Consider the following 23,883-nt stretch of genomic DNA (forward strand, 5'->3'; position numbering starts at 1 on the left):
ATCCCTAGTTTACTACTTCATTTGGAGTTGTGAAGCTGATTCCTCGGGGCTCACCAATCATTGAGGTCAATCCTCAAGTAAGCACCCGCTGCTTTCTGACTTAGAGGCATCTTTTTATCTCTTGCCAGGTTTCTGAAGCATAGGAAGCAACTCAGTTTGCTGCGTCTTGGTATCTAAGTTACTTGGCTGAATGAGGGAGAAATATAAAAGTAGACAGTAAGAGTTCTAGAAGTATGTAAGAAGGAAGAGAGTCACTGAAGTAAACATTTGTCTCTTAAAGGATGGGACTGGGAAATTATGGGAAAGAAGGAAGTGGCAGAGCACATTTGAACGGGTGTTTTATCTGTTTTCATGGTAGAAAGCTTGAAAAGCAACCCAAGAAAAATAGAAAATTAAGAAGCAAATAGGAGCAAGGAACTAAAAACAATAGTCATCTCCAGAGGGAAAATTGTAATCTTCCAAAATTCCCGAGATTCTGGAAAGATAACACTGGATTGGAAAACGTCAAATATAATACTTGGGTTCAAAAAAGGAGGACAGCAGGAAGCTAGGAACTACAGGCATCTGTCATTTGGAAAATGCTGAAACTTATTATTAGCAAGGTGGTAGCAAGACATTTAGAAAATCACAATACAGTACCATCAATCAACATGCTTTTGTGAAAGAAAAATGGTCTTTGACAAATTTATTACATTTCTTTGAGGATGTTAAGTGAGGTGGATAAAGGAGAACTAGTAGATGCAGTGTAATGAGATTTCTAAAAGGCATTCGATAAGGTGCCACATAAAGCCCCACACAAGATGGGGGACAATATATTTGCAGAGTAAAAGATTGGCTAACAGGACATAGTCAGAATAAATGGGTCATTTTCAGCTTGGCAAACTAACAAGTGGAGTACCACAGGGATCTGTGCTGGAGCCTCGACTCTTTAAAATCAGAGTCTATTGGAAGGTTTGTAAACTCCATCGGGATCCATATAATGGAGATGCCTTAGGCTTGAGTTCCTGCAGTGTCCAGAGGGGGCAAACAGCTCTTGCAGTATGATGTTGAACATTCACTTATGAAGAGCAGGATAGAGGTTGGAAACCCTGGACTGGATTCTCCGCTGTCGGGATTCTCTGTTGCGCCAACAGGCCGGGGATTTCCTAACGGCTGGGGCTGCCCACATTGGGAAACCCCATTGTCCAGCTGACTAGATGGAGAATCCTGGAGAGCGCGCACCAGACGTCTGGACTGGCAGGATGGAGAATCCCGCCCCCTATGTGAGAACATTCCCATCCGGCATCTTCCTTTTGAGCTTGTTATTTTTTGATCTTTGAGCACTCATCTCCTTCCAAATGTTTAACCATGAAACCTTCCTTGTTTCCTCTGATCTGGTAATGTCCACTTTTGAGATGGGAGCTCCCGGCAAAGAAAGCATAAATATACATGCGGGAATTGGGGGATGATTGTAAAAGCTACTATCCTAAGCTGTAACATTGTACCCTCCACCTGTGAAGATGTTAGGTTCATGGTTAGCATTAGGTTGAGTGTCTTTGTAAAGTCCTTCTAATAATAATAATAATCTTTATTGTCACAAGGAAGCTTACATTAACACTGCAATGAAGTTACTGTGAAAAGCCCCCAGTCACCACACTCCGGCGCCTGTTCGGGTACACTTAAAGAGAATTCAGACTATCCAATTCACCTAACATTACATCTTTTGGGACTTGTGGGAGGAAACCGGAACACCAGGAGGAAACCCACGCAGACACAGGGAGAATGTGCAGACTCTGCACAGTGACCCAAACAGGAACCTGGGACCCTGGCGCTGTGAAGCAATTGTGGTACCCAATGTGCTACCGTGCTACCCACAAGATCAGCTCATGTGTGTGTGTGCATATTGCACCAGACCCCAATTTTTGTTAGGGTATCGGATGAGAAACTCCCAAAAATTTGCAGTTTGTCAAATACTTCACCCAGGAGTGATGAGTCTGACCAGTTAGTATTTTTAATGTTAAACCAAACTTAAATTTAAACACAGAATTAACCACATTAACAACAAAAAAATAACTTTACATTTATCAGTTAAACAGTTCTTAAATAAATGGTTACTGAGGAAGCGAGGGACGAAAAAGCTGCAAAAGATATCTTTGCAGCATCTTTGAGCACGGGTGAGGTCCCGGAGGACTGGAGAATTGGTAATGTTGTCCCTTTGTTTAAGAAGGGTAGCAGGGATAATGCGGGAATTATAGACCCGTGAGCTTGACGTCAGTGGTAGGCAAACTGTTGGAGAAGATACTGAGGGATAGGATCTATTCACATCTGGAAGAAAATAGACTTATCAGTGATAGGCAGCATGGTTTTGTGCAGGGAAGGTCATGTCTTACAAACCTAATCAAATTCTTTGAGGAAGTGACAAAGTTAATTGATGAGGGAAGGGCTGTAGATGTCATATACATGGACTTTAGTAAGGCATTTGATAAAGTTTCCCATGGCAGGTTGATGGAAAAAGTGAAGTCGTATGGGGTTCAGGATGTACTAGCTAGATGGATAAAGAACTGGCTGGGCAACAGGAGACAGAGTAGTGGTGGAAGGACGTGTCTCAAAATGGAGAAAGGTGACCAGTGGTGTTCCACAGGGATCCGTGCTTGGACCACTGTTGTTTGTGATATACATAAATGATTTAGGGCAGCAGGGTAGCATGGTGGTTAGCATAAATGCTTCACAGCTCCAGGGTCCCAGGTTCGATTCCCGGCTGGGTCACTGTCTGTGTGGAGTCTGCACGTCCTCCCCCTAAGTGCGTGGGTTTCCTCCGGGTGCTCCGGTTTCCTCCCACAGTCCAAAGATGTGCGGGTTAGGTGGATTGGCCATGCTAAATTGCCCGTAGTACCCTAATAAAAGTAAGGTTAAGGGGGGGGTTGTTGGGTTACGGGTATAGGGTGGATACGTGGGTTTGAGTAGGGTGATCATGGCTCGGCACAACATTGAGGGCCGAAGGGCCTGTTCTGTGCTGTACTGTTCTATGTCTATGTCTATGTCTATGTCTATCTCGACGAAGGTATAGGTGGTCTGATTAGCAAGTTTGCAGATAATGCTAAGATTGGTGGAGTTGCAGATAGCGAGGGGGACTGTCAGAGAATACAGCAAAATATAGATAGATTGGAGAGTTGGGCAGAGAAATGGCAGATGGAGTTCAATTAGGCAAATGCGAGGTGATGCATTTTGGAAGATCCAATTCAAGAGCAGACTATACGGTCAATGGAAGAGTCCTGGGGAAAATTGATGTACAGAGAGATCTGGGAGTTCAGTTCCATTGTACCCTGAAGGTGGCAACGCAGGTCGATAGAGTGGTCAAGAAGGCATACAGCATGCTTGCCTTCATCGGACGGGGTATTGAGTACAAGAGTCGGCAGGTCATGTTACAGTTGTATTGGACTTTGGTTAGGCCACATTTGGAATACTGCGTGCAGTTCTGGTCACCACATTACCAGAAGGATGTGGATGCTTTAGAGAGGGCACAGAGGAGGTTCACCTTGATGTTGCCTGGTATGGAGGGTGCTAGAAAGGTTGAGCAGATTAGGATTGTTTTTCGTTGGAAAGACGGAGGTTGAGGGGGGACCTGACTGAGGTCTACAAAATTATGAGAGGTATGGACAGGATGGATAACAACAAGCTTTTTCCAAGAGTGGGGGTGTCAGTTACAAGGGGTCACGATTTCAAGGTGAGAGGGGGAAAGTTTAAGGGAGATGTGCGTGGAAAGTTTTTTACGCAGAGGGTGGTGGGTGCCTGGAATGCTTTACCAGCGGAGGTGGTAGAGGCGGGCACTATAGCATAATTTAAGATGCACCTAGACAGGTATATGAACGGGCGGGAACAGAGGGAAGTAGACCTTGGAAAATAGGCGACAGGTTTAGATAAAGGATCTGGATCAGCGCAGGCTGGGAGGGCCGAAGGGGCTGTTCCTGTGCTGTAATTTTCTTTTCTACTTTTTGTTCCCTAGCCATGCCTGCCTTTCTCCCCGTTCTGGGCTTTGATCGGTCGGTCAGTGGGACCTGTGCGCAATTAAAGTCGTCCCCCCCCCCCCCCCCCCCCCCCAGCCCCCATAATCAGTTGGTGTGTGTCGATGTCAGGGATTTCCACCATGTCTTTTTTATAAATTCTGCGTCGTCCTAGATGGGAGCGTACACATTTATCAGCATCACAGGTGCCCCTTCCAGGATACCGCTGACCATGACGTACAGTCCCCCTGGGTCCGTAACCGTCTTGGTCTCCGTAAATATCATCCTCTTGCTGATCAGTATGGCCACTCCCCTAGCCCTAGCTAGCCCTAGCCCTAGAATGAATGGTACGTCTGTCCCACCCAGCCCTTCCAGGAGGTGCACCTGCATTCTGGGTTTCACTTTGTTAGGGGGCCGTCCAAAATGGTGACGGTCGCCACTCTCACCATGTGGTCGGGCCCCTGCGCTCCAGAGTTTCCCTTTGTCCAGGGGCAGCCAACATAGCCGCCAACTAGGTGTAAGACATGTGGATGCGTCCCTGCACTGCGGGGTCTCCATTTGCCCAGGGGCCCTCTTCTCAATCCCCTCTGGCTGACCCACGATGCGGACGTTTTGCTGCCTGGACCTATTCTGGTCCTCGACCTTCCCTTTGAGGCTCCCTGCGCTGCCACCAACCTCTTCACCTCAGCCTCCAGAGCCACGATCCTGTCGCTCTGGTCCGTTGATGCCTTCTCCAGGTCCAGGATCGTCTTATCCTGTGCTTCCGTCTTCTGTCCCAGGTCCTCTATCGTGCGCTGAAGGGTGGCTATGACTTCCGTCACCACCTCCTCCATCACCACCTGCAGCTCCATCCTGAACGCTTCCTTCACGGTGGTCAGTTCTGTCTTGTTATGCTCTTGGTGTAGCATAAGCTGCTTCCTTGATGTGCACTCTGACAAAGGAAGGTTCAGGCGTGGAGATAACTTCAACATGTTTATTGAACTATTTACAATTCTCTTACTTAGGTTCGCCTCTACTGTTAATCCTTCTATAGCTACTCAGACTGACAAACCAGTCTGCTACAATCCACGTGGTGGGAGTGATATTGAATCAACCCTGTGTCTCTACTCACTGAGTGTCTCCACTGGAAAGAGGAAGATCATGTGTGTTGTGTCCTTTATATATGGGTTGGTGTAATGCCCCCCTGTGGTAGTGTCACCTCTGTGTGTATCATGAATGCCCATTGGTCGTGTCCTATCTTACTGACCTATTGGTTGAGTGTCTGTGTGTCATATCTCTGGTGCTCCCTCTAGTGTATAGCTAGTCTACATGTATTTACATTAACCCCTTGTGTATTTACAGTGATGCATATCACCACAAGTTCCTTTTTCAAAATGTTCCTCCATCCGTCCCCCTGTCTGTTGGGGCGGAGGGGGGAATGTCATTGTCATCATTCGGCCATTCGGGTCGCCGATCTTTTCCCCCTCCTGGTTCACCTGGGCCTCTGCCTCGCCTCATGGGGCCTCCAGTCCGCTCACCCATTGTTCCTGCCCCCTTAATAGAACATAGAACAGTACAGCACAGAACAGGCCCTTCAGCCCTCAATGTTGTGCCGAGCCATGATCACCCTACTCAAACCCACGTATCCACCCTATACCCGTAACCCAACAACCCCCCCCTTAACCTTACTTTTTTATTAGGACACTACGGACAATTTAGCATGGCCAATCCACCTAACCTGCACATCTTTGGACTGTGGGAGGAAACCGGAGCACCCGGAGGAAACCCACGCACACAGGGGGAGGACGTGCAGACTCCACACAGACAGTGACCCAGCCGGGAATCGAACCTGGGACCCTGGAGCTGTGAAGCATTTATGCTAACCACCATGCTACCCTGCTGCCCCTTCCTCACGTTCTGCTTCTGACTTCTCGCCGTCCCCTCGAGCTGCTGTTTGCTGGCAGCCACTTTGCTTCTGTTGGTGCCTTTTGTATTTGGGTGGCTTTTAGGGCCGAAAACTCAAATAAATTCACTGTCTTGGGTCCAAGTGGAAGAAGAGCCTGGGAGGGACCTGATGTGCGTCCGCTCAGCACATTGCCACCGGAAGTCAGTACGTTCATTTTGATCATCTGCATTCTACCTGCCAGGGAGAGTAGGAATGGGCCCCACCGCTGTGGGTCCTTTTTGACTTCCTCCATCAGACTCGTCAGGTTCCATTTGTGGAACCGTTTCCGGTTCTTTAATAATATTACTCGGGCTCCTGAAAGTTTGGGCATAGAACTTAGAGGGAAGTATACCCGAGATGGGTGAAATCGCGAGGAGATGTGACAAAGGATATGAAAGAATCCAAAAATATGAGCAAAAATGTAAATAGATAAATGGGGCGAAATTCACCGAAGACTTCACGCCCATTACCAGCGGGCAAAAACGGCGCTGGTGACTCCGGTGTCGGGGCCCTCTTATAAGCCCTTAATCTCCCGTCCCGAAAGGTCCAGCAGCGGAGTGACGCTGTACGCGTCAGTTTCACCCGCTGCGGAAGTGGCGCGTCGGTTGATGTCGGGCGACATCATCAACATCGCCCGGCGTTGGGGGGTACCACCGTTTGAGGGGGGTACCGGCATTTTGGGGGGGGTTGGGGGTGGGGTGGTAGGGGTAGAGGTAGGGGGTAGGGGGCAGCGGCGTGCAGAGGGGGGGGGGGGGGGCGACGGTGCGTTGGCCCCGGGCATCCATTGGATGGGGGCATCAGCAGATCTTCCTCAAGGCTCCCCTTCCTCCCAGCTGCCTTGTCTTTGTTTGAGAGAGAGAGAGAGAGAGATTGTGGGGACAGACAGAGAGAGAGAGAGAGAGAGACAGAGAGAGGGAGTCCCGTCTGTTCTCTGGCTGAGAGCAGGGCTTTGGTGAGTATATTGCAATCTGCCTAAACCCAGGAATATTGCCTGGTTAGAATGCAGACGGAAATGCTGGGATCCCGGGGTGGGAGATGTGTCTGGATTTGTCTATTTCAGCTTCAGCCTCTGTGATTTCAGGTCAGTTTCACAACAACAGGAAAAACGCGCGGAGAGAGAGGGAAAAACTTTTGGCAAAGTTTCTGGGTTCTGCACTGTGAATTATCAAGGCACCTTTTCTAATCCTGGGGAGAAACAACCTTTTGAAGAGTCTGAGGAAATAAGCAGGAATTTGGATTAATTCTGCCTCCCCACCCCTGGGCCCCTTTCTCCTCCCGCCCCTTTTCTCCTCCCTCCCCCTTTCTCCTCTCTCTCTCACTCTCTCTCTCTCTCTCTCATTCTCTTCATCCTGCCCTTTTTTCCAGAGCTATTTGATCCCCCTGTGCACTGGCACAGATTTACAGTGCGGTTTAGGTTCTGTGTTTACCCCAGGTGTGGGGGCGGGGAAAAGAGGGATGGATGAGGTTAGATGGAGGATGATTTGGGAGGGGGGTGGGGGTGGTTCAATGCAGTGCCCCTGAGGGGTGGGGAGGTGAGGTGAGGGGTGGGGAGGTGAGGGGTGGCGAGGTGAGGGAGGCGGTTAGGGAGAGGTGAGGGGTGGGGAGGTGAGGGGTGGCGAGGTGAGGGAGGCGGTTAGGGAGAGGTTGGGGGTGGCGAGATGAGGGGTGGAGAGGTGAGGGGTGGGGTGGGGAGGTGAGGGGTGGGGTGGGGTGGGGAGGTGAGGTGAGGGGTGGGGAGGTGAGGTGAGGGGTAGCGAGGTGAAGGAGGCGATTAGGGGGGAGGTGAGGGGTGGCGAGATGAGGGGTGGCGAGATGAGGGGTGGCGAGATGAGGGGTGGGGAGGTGAGGGGTGGGGAGGTGTGAGGGTTGGCGAGGTGAGGGTTGGCGAGGTGAGGGTTGGCGAGGTGAGGGTTGGCGAGGTGAGGGAGGCGGTTCGGGGGTGGGGAGGTCAGGGGTGGGGAGGTCAGGGGTGGGGAGGTCAGGGTGGGGAGGTGAGGGAGGCGGTTGGGGGGAGGTGAGGATGGGGAGGTGAGGGGTGGGGAGGTGAGGGAGGCGGTGAGGGGGGAGGGTGGCGAGGTGAGGGGAGGCGAGGTGAGGGTTGGCGAGGTGAGGGAGGCAGTTCGGGGGAGGTGAGGTCAGGGGTGGGGAGGTCAGGGGTGGGGAGGTGAGGGAGGCGGTTAGGGGGGAGGTGAGGATGGGGAGGTGAGGGGTGGCGAGGTGAGGGAGGCGGTTGGGGGGAGGTGAGGATGGTGAGGGGTGGCGAGGTGAGGGGTGGCGAGGTGAGGGAGGCGGTTAGGGGGAGGTGAGGATGGGGAGGTGAGGGGTGGCGAGGTGAGGGGTGGCGAGGTGAGGGGTGACGAGGTGAGGGGTGACGAGGTGAGGGGTGGCGAGGTGAGGGGTAGTGAGGGGTGGGGAGGTGAGGATGGGGAAGTGAGAGGTGGGGCGGTGAGGGGTGGCGAGGTGAGGGAGGTGGTTAGGGGGAGGTGAGGATGGGGAGGTGAGGGGTGGTGTGATGAGGGGTGGCAAGGAGGGGAGGTGAGGGGTGGGGAGGTGAGGGATTGGGCGGTGAGGGGGAGGTGAGATGAGGGGAAAGAAAAGGGGAGGACTGGAGGTGAGAGAAGAAGGCAATGGCAGAGGGGGAGGTGGAGATGAGAGTAGGGAAGGAGGAGGTGCTTGGAGCGGGAGAATAGGGGGAGAGCTGGGGATGTCTGAATAAAGAGGCGGAGGGGAGGGGTGGTGAGAGGTGGAAGGGGCAGGTAAGAGGGGAAGGTGAGAGGAGTGGGAGGTGAGATGGGGAGGTATGAATTGGGGAGGGGAGGTGAGAGCATGGGGTGTTGAGAGAGGGGGAAATGAGTGGAGGAATGAGGGAGGAGGTGAAGGCGGATTGAGAGGAGGGCGGGGGAGATGAGTGTTAGGGTGAAGGAGTTGAGAGGAGGGGTGGGGAGGTGAGAGGAGCGCGGGGTGAGGTGAGGGAGGAGGAGGTGAGTGTTGGGGTAAGGGAGATGAGAGGAGGGGAGGAGGTAGGTGAGATGTGGGAGAGGTGATTTGGGAGAAGGGGAGGTAAATAGAAGGGAGGTAACATGAGCGGAGTGGGAGGTTAATGGTGGGGAGGGGGAGGCGAAAGGACAGTGAGGTGAGAGGAGTGGGCGAGAGATCGGGAGGGGAAGGTGAGGGGAAGGTGAGGGGGAGAAGAGAGGAGGGGACGTGGGAGATGAGAGGAGGGGAGAATAGGGCAATGAGAGGGAGCAGTGGGGGGGTCATGGAAATAAAGCAGGTGATTGAGGGGTTGGGGTGTGGGGAGGGGGAGTGAGGAAGGAGACGTGAGGACAGGAGTGAGAGTGAGGAGGGTGAGTGAGAAGGGGGATGGGGAGTGAGGAGGGATATTGAGGAGGGAAAGGAATGGGAATGAGGAAGGGGGTGAAGGGTACAGGAGGGGAGTGAGTAGGGGGAGAGAAGGAGAGGGAGGGGAACTGAGGAGGGATATTGAGGAGGGGAGGGGTTTGGGAGTGAGGAAAGAGGTGTGGGGGACAGGAGGGGATTGAGGAGGGGTAGAGAGCTGGAGTGTTGGGAGTTGGAGGGTGGGGTGTCGAGTGGGGAGGGGTGAGGAGGGCAGTGAGGAGAGGTGTTGAATGGGTTGGATAGTTTGGTAGGAAGAATGTAATTAGGAGGAGGACTGTTCAGAGGTGAAAACAAAAGGAGTTATTGCAGTTCAGGAATGGAGACATCTAGTACTGTCTCAGTGAGGAGCTGTTGATTTCTGGGGCATTGGTGCCTGTTTTTTCCAGTTGTTTTTGGGAAATGATTATTGTCACTCTCAGATTAAAGTGAGTGCTGTCAGAAATCACTGGTGAACTTTAGAGGCAGGTGGGAAATGAACTTGTAATTGAATAAGGACAGCGAGCCCTGGGTTTAATATATCCAGGGCTGGGACAGAGGATGCCTCTGGCTGCAAATGTGTTGAAAGATTAAAAATAGTCCATCGGATTCTGAAATCTGGGAAGGATAATAGGCACAGACCAGTTATAAAATGTAAGGTAACTGATTGGAGAATGAAAAGAATCCCTCACTGGAAATAGTTCAATCTCTTTCTGATATTGTAATGTAAATGGTACAATTCTGCATTAACGTTGCTTTTTATTATGAACATTACAGATTGCCCAATGCCTGTAGGAAGTTGGAGAGCAGCTGTGGCACTGATTTGTATCTGCTGTTTCATTGTTTGAAAGTTGCAAACTGCGTTAGGATTTGCTGCTGTCGTGCTGGGGCAGATGTAGTCCAGTTTAATAAATCTCTCTGCTGTCTTCACCAGCAGCCAAACTTGGTGGCGATACATAAACAGAGATCGACAATCTTCCAAGTGGCATTCAGGGGAGGGAGAGCAGACACTGTTCTTTCTCTGAGTGAGAGAACGTTCTGTGTGCAGCCACTATTCTCACCCTGAAGCAGAAGATTGTGTTTGAGCTTCGGAGGACAGGGCAGGCTCCAGGGAGCGGTGTGTGTGTGCCAGGGGGCTGCCAATTTCAGACAACATGGAAATGGAGGTGTTGGAGAGTGCGAAACCTGTGACAGAGAGATGGCAGAACAGGCTGCTGAAAGTAGCCCTCTTCGTCTTTGTGGCTGCAACTCTGATTCTCAGCATTTTGCTGGCGCTCGGTAAGTGGTTTTTAACAGGCTAACAGTGCATGTTTGAACACTCTGGCTTGTAAACTGCTCGACGTTTCTATTCTAATGTTTCACAGTTGGATTAGAATGACACTGAGATCATTATTTTTGTGTGTGTGAGTTAGAGCAGCACTGAGGGTGGGGAATACAATTGGGTAAATCAAAGTGTGGTGAAAATCATCAAATGGATACAGGGCAGTGGGAGGCCATTCCGTCCATCATGTCTGCCAGAGCAACTCATTTCTCCACACTTTGTGGTAATCCTGCACTTTTTACACAAAGATAAAAAATCCAATTTCTTTTTGAAATCTCTGAATGGCAGAGACTCCACCACACTCTCAAATAGTACGTTCCAGATCCTAATCACTCGCTCTGTGAACTTGCCCCACCCTCAGACAGTACATTCCAGATCCTAACCACTCTCTGTATGAACCTGCCTCCACCACACTCTCAGACAGTACATTCCAGATCCTAACCACTCGCTGTGTGAATCTGCCTCCACCACACTCTTCGACAGTACATTCCAGATCCTAATCACTCACTCTGTGAACCTGCCCCACCCTCAGACAGTGCATTCCAGATCCTAACCACTCTCTGTATGAACCTGCCTCCACCACACTCTCAGACAGTACATTCCAGATCCTAACCACTCGCTGTGTGAATCTGCCTCCACCACACTCTCAGACAGTGCATTCCAGATCCTAACCACTCGCTGTGTGAATCTGCCTCCACCACACTCTTAGACAGTACATTCCAGATCCTAACCACTCGCTGTGTGAACCTGCCTCCACCATACTCTCAGACAGTGAATTCCAGATCCTAACCACTCGCTGTGTGAATCAGTCTCCACCACACTCTCAGACTGATAGACTTATCAGTGATAGGCAGCATGGTTTTGTGCAGGGAAGGTCATGTCTTACAAACCTAATAGAATTCTTTGAGGAAGTGACAAAGTTAATTGATGAGGGAAGGGCTGTAGATGTCGTATACATGGACTTTAGTAAGGCGTTTGATAAGGTTTCCCATGGCAGGTTGATGGAAAAAGTGAAGTCGTATGGGGTTCAGGGTGTACTAGCTAGATGGATAAAGAACTGGCTGGGCAACAGGAGACAGAGAGTAGTGATGGAAGGGAGTGTCTCAAAATGGAGAAGGGTGATTAGTGGTGTTCCACAGGGATCCGTGCTCGGACCACTGTTGTTTGTGATCTACATAAATGACCTGGAGGAAGGTATAGGTGGTCTGATTAGCAAGTTTGCAGATGATACTAAGATTGGTGGAGTTGCAGATAGCGAGGAGGACTGTCAGAGAATACAACAAAATATAGATAGATTGGAGAGTTGGGCAGAGAAATGGCAGATGGAGTTCAATCCAGGCAAATGCGAGGTGATGCATTTTGGAAGATCAAATTCAAGAGCGGACTATATGGTCAATGGAAGGGTCTTGGGGAAAATTAATGTACAGAGAGATCTGGGAGTTCAGGTCCATTGTACCCTGAAGGTGGCAACGCAGGTTGATAGAGTGGTCAAGAAGGCATACAGCATGCTTGCCTTCATCGGACGGGGTATTGAGTACAAGGGTTGGCAGGTCATGTTACAGTTGTATAGGACTTTGGTTCGGCCACATTTGGAATACTGCGTGCAGTTCTGGTCGCCACATTACCAGAAGGATGTGGATGCTTTGGAGAGGGTGCAGAGGAGGTTCACCAGGATGTTGCCTGGTATGGAGGGTGCTAGCTATGAAGAAAGGTTGAGTAGATTAGGATTGTTTTCGTTAGAAAGACGGAGGTTGAGGGGGTACCTGATTGAGGTCTACAAAATTATGAGAGGTATGGACAGGGTGGATAGCAACAAGCTTTTCCCAAGAGTGAGGGTGTCAGTTACAAGGGGTCACGATTTCAAGGTGAGAGGGGGAAAGTTTAAGGGAGATGTGCGTGGAAAGTTTTTTACGCAGAGGGTGGTGGGTGCCTGGAACGCTTTACCAGCGGAGGTGGTAGAGGCGGGTACGATAGCATCATTTAAGAGGCATCTAGACAGGTATATGAATGGGCGGGACAGAGGGAAGTAGACCTTGGAAAATAGGAGACAGGCTTAGATAAAGGATCTGGATCGGCGCAGGCTGGGAGGGCCGAAGGGCCTGTTCCTATGCTGTAGTTTTCTTTGTTCTTTGTACATTCCAGACTTTTACCAACGTGAGCAGTTACTCCCTATCTGCTCTGTCCAGGTCCCTCATGATATTGAACACCTCGATCAAATCTCATATCAACTTTCCCTTCACCATGGAAAGCAAACTAAACTTCTCCAGTCTATCCTTGTAATTGAAGTCCCTCACCCCAGGAAACATTTTTGTAATTTTTTTCAGAGCTCCTTCCAGTGCCGTCACATTTTTCTTAAACTGGTGCCCGGAGTTGAACAAAACACTTAAGTTGAGACTGAATGTTTGTTTTGTATGGGTTTCACACAACTGTCTTATTCAGGAGTTCCTAACTTCCTACAGTGATTTGAATGGGCAATTAATGTACCAATTTAGAAATTCTTACCAATAATGAGAAGATCCCCCCCCCCCCCCCCCCCCCAGGTCGAGAGTTCGAGGTGGGCCCACAGCTCCTCCAGTGAGGAGAGGAGGGATACCCTCTTCCTCAGAGTGGGCCGCGGACTCATGCTTGCCCTCCTGGCCAGCGCCTGGGAGGTGGTGGCAGAGGCAGGCAGCGCTGCCAGCCTCATCAGGAGAAGACAGTGGACGATCCGGAGGGGTGGGGATCACTGGTGAATCCTCCGCCCTGGAAGAGGCAGAGAACCCGGGAGTTAAAAAGGTCTCGGTGTGCAGATGTCCTTTAGTTGGGGGGGGGGGGGGGGGGGGGGGGGGGGGGGGGGGGGGGGGGCTCAGCTGATGCCCTGCTTCCAGAGAATCTGTGTGAAAGTTCTGAGGATTCACATGTCCTGACATATCTCTTCATACTTGACATTTATTGGCCTTTTTATGTATTAACAACAGAGTGCCATTCACACATGGCTATTTTGCCAACAGGATACATCAGGTGCCAGTCCCAGTCACAGCAAAACTGTCATCACTTCTTGTGGCCCCTCATATTACTCATCGGAGCAGTCGCTCCATACCTACCCGGCCCACTCTCACCCTTCCCTCCACAATTGTACCCCTCCCCCTGCCCACTCTGAACCTTCCCTCCATAATTGTGCCCCTCCCCTGCCCACCCTGACCCTTCCCTCTATCATTGTGCCCCTCCCCTGCCCACCCTGACCCTTCCCTCTGTCATTGTGTCCTTCCCCTGCCCACTCTGACCCTTCCCTCTATCATTGTGCCCCTCCCCTGCCCACTCTCACCCTTCCCTCTATCATTGTGCCCCTCCCCTGCCCACTCTGACCCTACCCTCTATCATTGTGCCCCTCCCCTGCCCACTGACCCTACCCTCTGTCATTGTGCCCCTCCCCTGCCCACCCTGACCCTTCCTCCATCATTGTGCCCCTCCCCTGCCCACTCTCACCCTTCCCTCCATCATTGTGCCCCTCCCCTGCCCACTCTGACCCTTCCCTCTATAATTGTGCCCCTCCCCTGCCCACTCTGACCCTACCCTCCATCATTGTGCCCCTCCCTTGCCCACTCTGACCCTTCCCTCTATCATTGTGCCCCTCCCCTGCCCACTCAACCCTTTCCTCCATCATTGTGCCCCTCCCCTGCCCACTCTGACCCTTCCCTCTGTCATTGTGCCCCTCCCCTGCCCTCTCTCACCCTTCCCTCTGTCATTGTGCCCCTCCCCTGCCCACTCAACCCTTCCCTCCATCATTGTGCCCCTCCCCTGCCCACTCTGACCCTTCCCTCTGTCATTGTGCCCCTCCCCTGCCCACTCTCACCCTTCCCTCCATCGTTGTGCCCCTCCCCTGCCCACTCTCACCCTTCCCTCCACAAGTATGTGCCCCCTCCTCTGCTCACTGTGCTTGATGTTCTCCAGGTAGATGGCAGTCAATGGGTTATAGATCACAGATCTGGTCCCTGTGATACTGTTCACTGCAGGGTTGCCCCTATACAATGCGGGATGCTGCAGAAAGCTGATTGTTTGTGATCATACTGAGGATAACAGAGATCTAGCATCAGAAATACTGGCATTACTTCTGCGTCTGCTCAGGGTCAAGGAAATTGTGTCCCTTGCTGTTGTGCTCAATGGTTTAATTAAAGGAAGGTAGAGTTGTTATAGTCCCAGATGCAGCTTTTCCCTTTGAGGGGGAGAGCTGACTGATGGTGATTTAACCTGAGGATCATCACACCTCAGGCAAGGGGCAAGGTTGAGAAGGCAGAGCCTCCATGAATAACCTCAGCTGTACGGGGATTGAACTCACACTGCTGGCCTCACTCACGCTGCATCATAAAGTTGTCCAGCCAACTGAGCCAAACCTAAACTAAAGTTATCCTGGGTTTGATTACGTGAGTCTGTTAACTGATGTGCGTTCACTGTGCCTGATTGGTTGAACATGGGTGTTGACTCAGACATAAAGTAAATGGACAACACAGGAAGACCGGGAATCTGAGCTACAAGTATGGGTGTAGACATTCTGTGGTTGCAGAGGGATTTTAAAATTCCGATAAATAAAACTGTTGCGGGCTTAGGAACTAATGTTATCTCTGCATGGTTCTGAGATATATAAAATGTATAACTTGGTGGCACAGTGGTGAGCACTACTGCCTCCAGTACAAAGGACAAGAGTTCGATTCCCCGCTGCATCACTGCCTGTGCGGAGTCTGCACGTTCTCCCCGTGTCTGTGTGGGTTTCCTCCGGGTGCTCCGGTTTCCTCCCGCAGCCCAAAGACGTGCAGGTTAGGTCGGGTTACAGGAATGGGGCAGGGGAATGGGCAGTAAGATGCTCCTTTGGAGGGTCGGTGCAGACTCGATGGGCTGAATAGCCTCCTTCTGCACTGTAAATTCTATGGTTCTATGAATAGCACTTTAGATAATCTCATTGTTGTAAATAACCAACATCACTTAAAATTAAATTGAATAAATATTTGAAAAGGATGGACATGGGAAATGGGAAAAAGCTGGTCCGGCGCACGGATTGTGCGCTGTGATCGCCGAAGCTCTGGCGATGTTGCTGGCCCGGGTGTCGAACTTTTCCGTGCTGGCATCGGTAGTGAGGGCACCGGTGCGGGTACAGACGTCGATTCCGGGAGCGTCTCTTCTGGAGCTTCATTCCTGTGGATCGGTGAAGGGGGGATGGCGGGCGGGAGGGAGCGCGGGAGCCATATGGGGGGGGGCTGCTGGTCATGGGATATGGGCGGGATATGGTGGAGGGGCGGTGGTGGGTGTCCAACACCAGTGGATGATGAGCTAGACTGATCATAGAACAATCATAGAACAGTACAGCACAGAACAGGCCCTTCGGCCCTCAATGTCGTGCCGAACAATGATCACCCTACTCAAACCCACGTATCCACCCTATACCCGTAACCCAACAACCCCCCCCCCCCCTTAACCTTACGTTTTAGGACACTACGGGCAATTTAGCATGGCCAATCCACCTAACCCGCACATCTTTGGACTGTGGGAGGAAACCGGAGCACCCGGAGGAAACCCACGCACACACGGGGAGGATGTGCAGACTCCACACAGACAGTGACCCAGCCGGGAATCGAACCTGGGACCCTGGAGCTGTGAAGCATTTATGCTAACCACCATGCTACCGTGTTGCCCTACAATCATCTGTGCTAAGATATCTATGGGTCTAGAAATGCAATAGCCACAAACAGTGATGCACACTGAGTATCAGTTGACAGCACTCTGCCACAAACTGCGGGGGAGGGGGGGGGTCGATCCCACTCCATGACTTGATGTGAAAATCAGAGTTGCCAATCCCAGTGCAATAGTGCGGCAATGCTGCGCTGTCAGAGATACTGGGTAGGATTCTCCGTTTCTGAGACTAAGGGCTAGATTCTACGATTTTGAGGCTATGTCAGGGGCATGTGTCTAGTGTTACAACTAAAAGGTTGGAGCTGCCCCCGATGCTCCGCCCGGTGGGGAGGTAGCAGCCGGCTTTACCCGCAGACACGGACGGAAAATTGCTGGACCCGTGGCTGCTTATGCGCACGGCGGTCACGCTGTACAACATAGCGCGCTGACCTGGCCTGCCAGATAGTGTCCTCCTGTAACCCCCCTCGCCACCCCCAGACCACCCCCCACCAGTCCCCCAGCCCCCACTGAAGCCCCCCTCCCCCCCGGCCAGTGGAACAGCTCCCCACCCAATTGTGGCGGCACTGGACACAGTCTGCGAGGTTGACGCAACCTCAGACCACAAGTAGTGATCTACGCCGTCGGGAAGTCGGTCCATCGGGGGCGGAGCATCGGGGGATGGCCTTTAGGTGACGTCTTCAGTTCGTCCCAACGGGGTGCGGTGTAGTAGTCGGCGACAATGTCAGTTTTGAGGGGCCGGAGCATCTGAAAATGACGTCATTTTGACGTCAAAACGTCACTCCCCACACACATTCCTCCCAGCCAACAAGATGGCAGCAAGGAGAGCGGCATCCCGTTTCACAGACACGGAGCTGGAAATACTGCTGGATGCAGTGGAGGATAGGTGGGCCACTGTCTACCCCAGGGTGGGGAGGAGGCTGTCACCCGCTGTCATGCACTGGGCCTGGGCACAATTGGGAGCAGTGCCATAAGACACTGCACGACCTCCTCAGGGTAAGAAGGTAACACTGTTGATGCGACCATCAATTCACTCGAGACCAGAGTAGAAGTAAACCATGGTTTTAATCAACTTAGAACAGTGCCTGTCTGTGACTGATCCAATACTGAGAACCGCCTACAGGTCGACTGCTCTTTATACCTCCCTTCAAGGGGAGGAGCCATGGGCGGAGCCCATACATGCCCCAACATGTTCCCCTATGGATAATGCCATACAATGGCCCAAAGGAGAAGCCCACAATGGCAACAGCATAGCACAGATACAAATACAAGGACAACAGCACAGATACAAATACAATGGTGGATTATTGGCATAATGCATTCACCACATTCACCCCCTGTTAAAAAAATGAAGTCTGGCGGGGGTGACAGGTTCATAAGTTCAGCTGGTCCGGCGCACGGGTTGTGCGCTGTGATCGCCGAAGCTCTGGCGATGTTGCTGGCCCGGGTGTCGAACTTTTCCGTGCTGGCATCGGTAGTGAGGGCGCCGGTGCGGGTACAGACGTCGATTCCGGGAGCGTCTCTTCTGGAGCTTCATTCCTGTGGATCGGTGAAGGGGGGATGGCGGGCGGGAGGGAGCACGGGAGCCATATGGGGGGGGGGGGGGGGGTTGCTGGTCATGGGATATGGGCGGGATATGGTGGAGGGGCGGTGGTGGAACCTGGCGGTGGGCGCCAGGTCCTGGAGGGAGACTGTATCCTGTCGGCCATCGATAAAAGTATACTGGGGGTTGGAGTGTAGGAGCTGGACCCTCTCTACCAGAGGATCGGACCTATGGCTCCTGACGTGCTTTCTGAGTAGGATTGGCCAGGACTGTCTTCAGCCAGGACTGAAGTGAGGCCCCTGAGGTGGATCTTCTAGGGAAAACAAATAGGCGGTCATGAGGGGTCTTGTTTGTGGCCGTGCAAAGTAGGGACCTAATAAAGTGGAGCGCATCGGGGAGGACCTCCTGCCAGTGGGAAACTGGGAGATTCCTGGACCGCAGGGTCAGTAGGACAGCCTTCCCGACCGTCGCGTTCTCCCTCTCCACCTGCCCGTTTCCCCTGGGGTTATAACTGGTAGTCCTGCTCGAGGCAATGCCCTTACTGAGCAGGTACTGACTCAGTCGTTGCTCATGAGCAACAAGCCCCGGTCACTGTGGATATAATTGGAGAAACCAAACAGGGTGAAGACACTATGTAGGGCTTTAATGACGGTGGGCGTGGTCATGTCGGGGCATGGGATGGCAAAGGGGAAGAGGGAGAACTCATCAATAATATTGAGGAAATATGTATTGCGGTTATTGGAGGGGAGGAGCCCTTTGAAATCGATACTGAGGCGCTCAAAGGGCCGGGCTGCCTTTATCAGGTGGGCCTTATCTGGTCGATAGAAGTGCGGTTTACTCCGCACAGATCTGGCAGTCCCTGGTCATGGCTCTGACCTCCTCGGTGGAGTAGGGCAGGTTGCGGGCCTTGATATAGTGGATAAGCCGGGTGACCCCAGGGTGGCAAAGGTCATCGTGGATAGCCCGTAGTCGGTCATCTTGCGCGCTGGCGCATGTGCCGCGGGACAGGGCATCGTGGGGCTCGTTGAGCTTCCCAGGACGATTTACTATATTGTATTTGTAGGTGGAGAGTTCGATCCTCCACCTCAAGATCTTATCGTTCTTGATTTTGCCCCGCTGTGTAGTGTCGAATATGAAGACGACCGATCGTTGCTCGGTGACGAGGGTAAACCTCCTACCAGTGAGGTAGTGCCTCCAGTGCCGTACGGCTTCCACGATGGCTTGGGCCTCCTTCTCGACTGAGGAGTGCCGAATTTTGGAGGTGGTGAGGGTGTGCGAAAAAAACACTATCCGTCTGCCTGCTTGATTGAGGGTAGAGGCTGAGAGCGACCTCTGATGCGTCGCTCTCCACCTGGAAGGGGACGGACTCGTCCACCGCGCGCATCACGGTTTTGGTGATGTCCATCTTAGAACATAGAACATAGAACAGTACAGCACAGAACAGGCCCTTCGGCCCTCGATGTTGTGCCGAGCAATGATCACCCTACTTAAACCCACGTAACCCATATACCCGTAACCCAACAATCCCCCCATTAACCTTACACTACGGGCAATTTAGCATGGCCAATCCACCTAACCCGCACATCTTTGGACTGTGGGAGGAAACCGGAGCACCCGGAGGAAACCCACGCACACACGGGGAGGACGTGCAGACTCCACACAGACAGTGACCCAGCCGGGAATCGAACCTGGGACCCTGGAGCTGTGAAGCATTGATGCTAACCACCATGCTACCGTGAGGCCCCTGCCTCTTGATTCAGCTGAAGGCCTGGCGGGCCTCAGTTGCCAGTGGAAAGATGGTGGCCTTGATTAGTGGACAGGCTTTGTCCACATAGTTGGGGACCCACTGGGCATAATATGAAAAGAACCCGAGGCACCTTATCAGGGCCTTGGGGCAGTGGCGGAGGGCCGGTCAGGGCCGGGTCCTAGAACCCCGGTTTCCACGACATAGCCAAAGATGGCTAGTCTGGTTGTGTGGAAAACGCATTTCTCCTTGTTGTACATGAGGTTTAGGGTTTGGGCGGTTTGGAGAAATCTGTGGAGGTTGGCGTCGTGGTCCTGCTGATCATGGCCGCAGATGGTGACATTGTCCAAGTACGGAAATGTGGCCCGCAGCCCGTACTGATCCACCATTCGGTCCATCGTTCTTTGGAACACCAAAGGGTACCCGGAGGAAGTGGAAGAGGCGGCCGTCTGCCTCAAAAGCTGTGTAGTGGCGGTCCTCCTGGCGGATTGGGAGCTGGTGGTATGCAGACTTCAGATCCACCGTGGAGAACACCGGTAGTGTACGATCTGGTTTACCATGTCTGCAATCGGGGAAGAGGGTACGCATCAAGTTGCGTGTACCGGTTTACGGTTTGGCTGTAATCTACAACCATCCGGTTCTTTTCCCCGGTCTTGACGACCACCACCTGAGCTCTCCAGTATGATTTCGAAATGCCAATTACTTCATAAGAGACCATAAACTGGGGAGAACTGAATGTTGACTGGAGATGGAGGAGCTGGACCTGCAGAGGTCAGCAGATGCAGGTAATTTGAAGGACTGGAGAGTGGGGGTTTTGGGTTGTGTGTTTTTGTCTTTTATCAGGGGGCTATAAGTTTGTAAGGGGGAAACTGACACCTCCCCTCATCCCCCTGCCGTTTGTGGTGTTTTTCTTTTGGAGGGGGTAACCTGTGGTTTTGGATGTGTCTTTGTTTTTGTGGGGGAGGGGGATGGAGGGTTGGGTCCGCAGGGTGCCGTTTGGCTAGACCAAGGAGGGAATGGTGAGGGGAGGGGCAGGTACAAGGAGCCTTTTGGTTGGGAGCTGCCATGCTGATCGGCTAATGCTGGTGAACAGAAGTGAGATGGGGGAGTTGGGCGCGAGGGCTGGCCAGGCTGGGGGGAGGGGGGTGATGGTTTGGCGGGGCGGGGGGTGGGGAGAGGGGAAGAGCAGTGTTGGAGATTGACTGTGGTCATGGGTGGAGAAGGGGGCCATGTTGGATGGGCCCAGTTCAGGGCAAAATTGAAAGAGGTAGAATCGGAAGGGGATGATGGCGGACGGCAGAGGGGAGTGGAGGCATAAGCCTGCGGTAAGATTTGTAACATGGAATACCCAGGGATTGACGAGCCGGTTAAGAGGTCTCGGGTCTTTGTGCACCTGAGGAGTTTGAAGGCGGGGGTGGTTTTTCTGCAGGAAACCACCTGCTTTCTCCAGGTGATGGATCAGGCCAGGTTGAGGAAGGGATGGGTGGGCCAGGTATTTCACTCAGGGTTTGACTCAAAGTTGTGGGGGGGGGGGGGGGGGGGGGGGGTGGTGATCTTGATTAAATAAAGGATGGGGCTTGTAGGGGCCAAAGAAGTGCAGAATCTGGGCAGAGAGGTACATGATAATGGGCAGGGTGCTGGATGGGATGTCGGTGTTGTCAGTGAATGTATTTGCACCGAATTGAGACAATGTATCATTTGTGAAGAGGTTGCTGGGAGTGATCCCAGATCTCGACACGCACCAATTGATAATGGAGAGTGAGTTCAACTGTGTTGGAACTGAGGGTGGATCAGTCGAGCCCCAAGTCAGTGGGAAGGTTGAGGATGGCAAAGGAGTTGGGAGGGTTTGTGGAATGTATGTGTGGAAGAGTCCAAAGATGTGCGGGTTAGGTGGATTGGCCATGCTAAATTGCCCGTAGTGTCCTAAAAAGTAAGGTTGGGGGGGGGGGGGGGGGTTGTTGGGTTACGGGTATAGGGTGGATACGTGGGTTTGAGTAGGGTGATCATTGCTCGGCACAACATCGAGGGCCGAAGGGCCTGTTCTGTGCTGTACTGTTCTATGTATGGGAACGGTGGACCAATGGAGGTTTAGGAACCCAGGTTTGGGGGGGGGGGGGGGGAGTACTCCCTCTTCCTGCACCTGTATAAGGTGTACCACAGAAGTGACTTTTTTTGTGGTGAGTCGAGCAGTGTTGGTGGGGACAGAGTAAACAGGAATCGTGATCACAGATCACACGCCGCACTGGTTGGAGGTCAGGCTGAGTTCGAGACTGGATTCGGGGCTTTTGGTGGATAAGGGGTTCTGTGATAAAGTGCTGTTAGTGACCAAAGATTATGTGGAGTTAAATCAAAATAGGAAGATGTTTTGTTTTATGAGGTGTTGAAGACAATGGTTCACGAGGAGGTTACCTCATTCACAGCGCACAGGGACAGGAGGTGACGGGAGGAGTATGCGCGGTTGTTGGACGAGTTGAGGTGAACAGGAAATATTTGAGAGATCCCCGCAAGGAGGGGTTGGCAGAGAGAAAGAAATTGCAGCGGCAGTTCGATAGGTTGATGACGGGAGAGGCAGTGGGGCAGCTACGGAGGGCGAGGGGGTGCAGTATCAATATGGAGAGAATCATAGAATCATAGACGTTCCAGTGCAGAAGGAAGCCATTCAGCCCATCGAGTCTTCACTGGCCCTTGGAAAGAGCACCCTACCCAAGCCCAGGCCACCTGCACCCTATCCCCGTAACCCAGTAACCCCACCCAACATTATTGGATACTAAGGGCAATTTATCATGGCCAATCCACCTAATCTTCGCATCTTTGGACTGTGGGAGGAAACCGGAGCACCCGGAGGAAACCCACGCAGACACGGGGAGAACGTGCAGAGTTCGCACAGAGTGACCCAAGCTGGGAATCGAACCTGGGACCTAGGAACTATGAAGCAACTGTGCTAACCACTGTGTTACCAGGATGCCCAAAGACGAGCCATATGCTAGCCCATCAGTTATGGAAGCAGGCTGCGTCTAGGGAAATCCTGAGGATACAGATAGGGAAGAGGGAGGCAGTGTCAGAGCAGGGGAGGAAAAATGAGGCGTTCAGGGAGTACTGTGAAAAGTTGTTTAGGGCTGATTCGGGTGGTGAGGAAGGTGATACGGGGTGGTTTTTGGATGGGCTGGAATTCCCAAGGCTGGATGAAGGGACGAGGCAGGTGCTGGAAGAGATGTTAGGATAGAGAGAGGTGATGGATAGTATAAAAGGGATAAAATCAGGAAAGGCCCTGGGGCCGGACGGTTACCTGGAGGAGTTCGATAAGGAGTTTGCGACAGAGTTGGCACCACATTTATGGGGATGTTTAGTGGTGTGCTGGAGAAGGGTTAGCTGCCAGAGACACTGACACAGGCAGCGATAACGTTAATCCCGAAAAAGGGGAAGGACCTGCGGGTGTGTGGGGCATATAGGCCCATATCACTGTTATTGGCCAAGTTAGTGGTGGGGAGGATGGAGGGGTGTGTTCCGGGGTTGGTCACTGAGCTTCAAATGGGTTTCGTAAAGGGCAGGCAGCCCTCCAGTAACATTAGGAGGCTGTTAAATGTGATTATGACCCTGTCGGCGGGGCGGGTACTGGAGGTCGTGGTCTCTGTGGGTACGGAGAAGGTTGTCGATCAGGTGGAGTGGAGGTTTGGGTTTGGCCTGACGTTTGTGGCGTGGGTGCATCTGTTAAATCTGGTATCGGTGGCGAGTGTACGGACAAATGAGATGAGTTTGCAGTGCTTTGGGTTGCACAGGGGAATGCGCTGGCGACAGAGGCCTTGGCGATGGCCGGGATATAAGTTAAACGTTGGGAAGAGTGAGGTGTTCCGGTGAATGTGGTGGGTTGGGGAGCCAACCTGGGGACGTTTAGGGTAGTCAGGGACAGGTTCAGGTAACTGGAGATCCAGGGGACAGGGGAGTGGGTGATGATGCACAAATGGAATCTGACCATGCTGATGGAGAAGCGTAGCGGGATATTAGGAGATGGGATACGCTGCACCTGACATTGGCAGGGAGGGTCCAGGTGGTTAAGATGAATGTGCTGCCAAAGTTCATGTTTTTATTCCAGATCCTTCCGATCTTTATCCCTAAAGCTTTTTTCCGGAAATTGGTAGCAGCGTTCTCGGGGTTTGTTTGGACCAAGGGTAAAGAGGGTCCTGCTGGAGAGGTAGAAATGGGGGCTGGCATTCCCAAACCTGCTGCATTATTACTGGGTGGCGAATGTGGAGAAGGTGAGATGGTGGTGGGAGGGGGAGGGGTTAGAGGTTAGGTTGGACGAGGAGTCCAGTAGGGGGTCCATGGTGATGGCCTCGCTTC

The 23,883-nt window shown here is 52.3% G+C and overlaps 1 protein-coding gene across 1 annotated transcript in view; it reads left to right on the forward strand.

The window, feature by feature from the left end:
• The first annotated feature begins 9,870 nt into the window (after positions 1 to 9,870).
• The window catches only part of phex (phosphate regulating endopeptidase homolog, X-linked), a 371,262-nt gene continuing 357,249 nt past the window's right edge, over positions 9,871 to 23,883 (forward strand). The window contains exons 1-2 of the mRNA XM_038802848.1: positions 9,871 to 9,933; positions 10,057 to 10,557. Of these exons, the coding sequence (XP_038658776.1) occupies positions 10,434 to 10,557 (124 nt within the window). The 5' untranslated portion in view covers positions 9,871 to 9,933; positions 10,057 to 10,433. The remainder of the gene's footprint in view (positions 9,934 to 10,056; positions 10,558 to 23,883) is intronic.

Source organism: Scyliorhinus canicula, chromosome 7 (genome assembly GCF_902713615.1).
Source record: "Scyliorhinus canicula chromosome 7, sScyCan1.1, whole genome shotgun sequence".
In the NCBI taxonomy this organism is placed as follows: domain Eukaryota; kingdom Metazoa; phylum Chordata; class Chondrichthyes; order Carcharhiniformes; family Scyliorhinidae; genus Scyliorhinus; species Scyliorhinus canicula.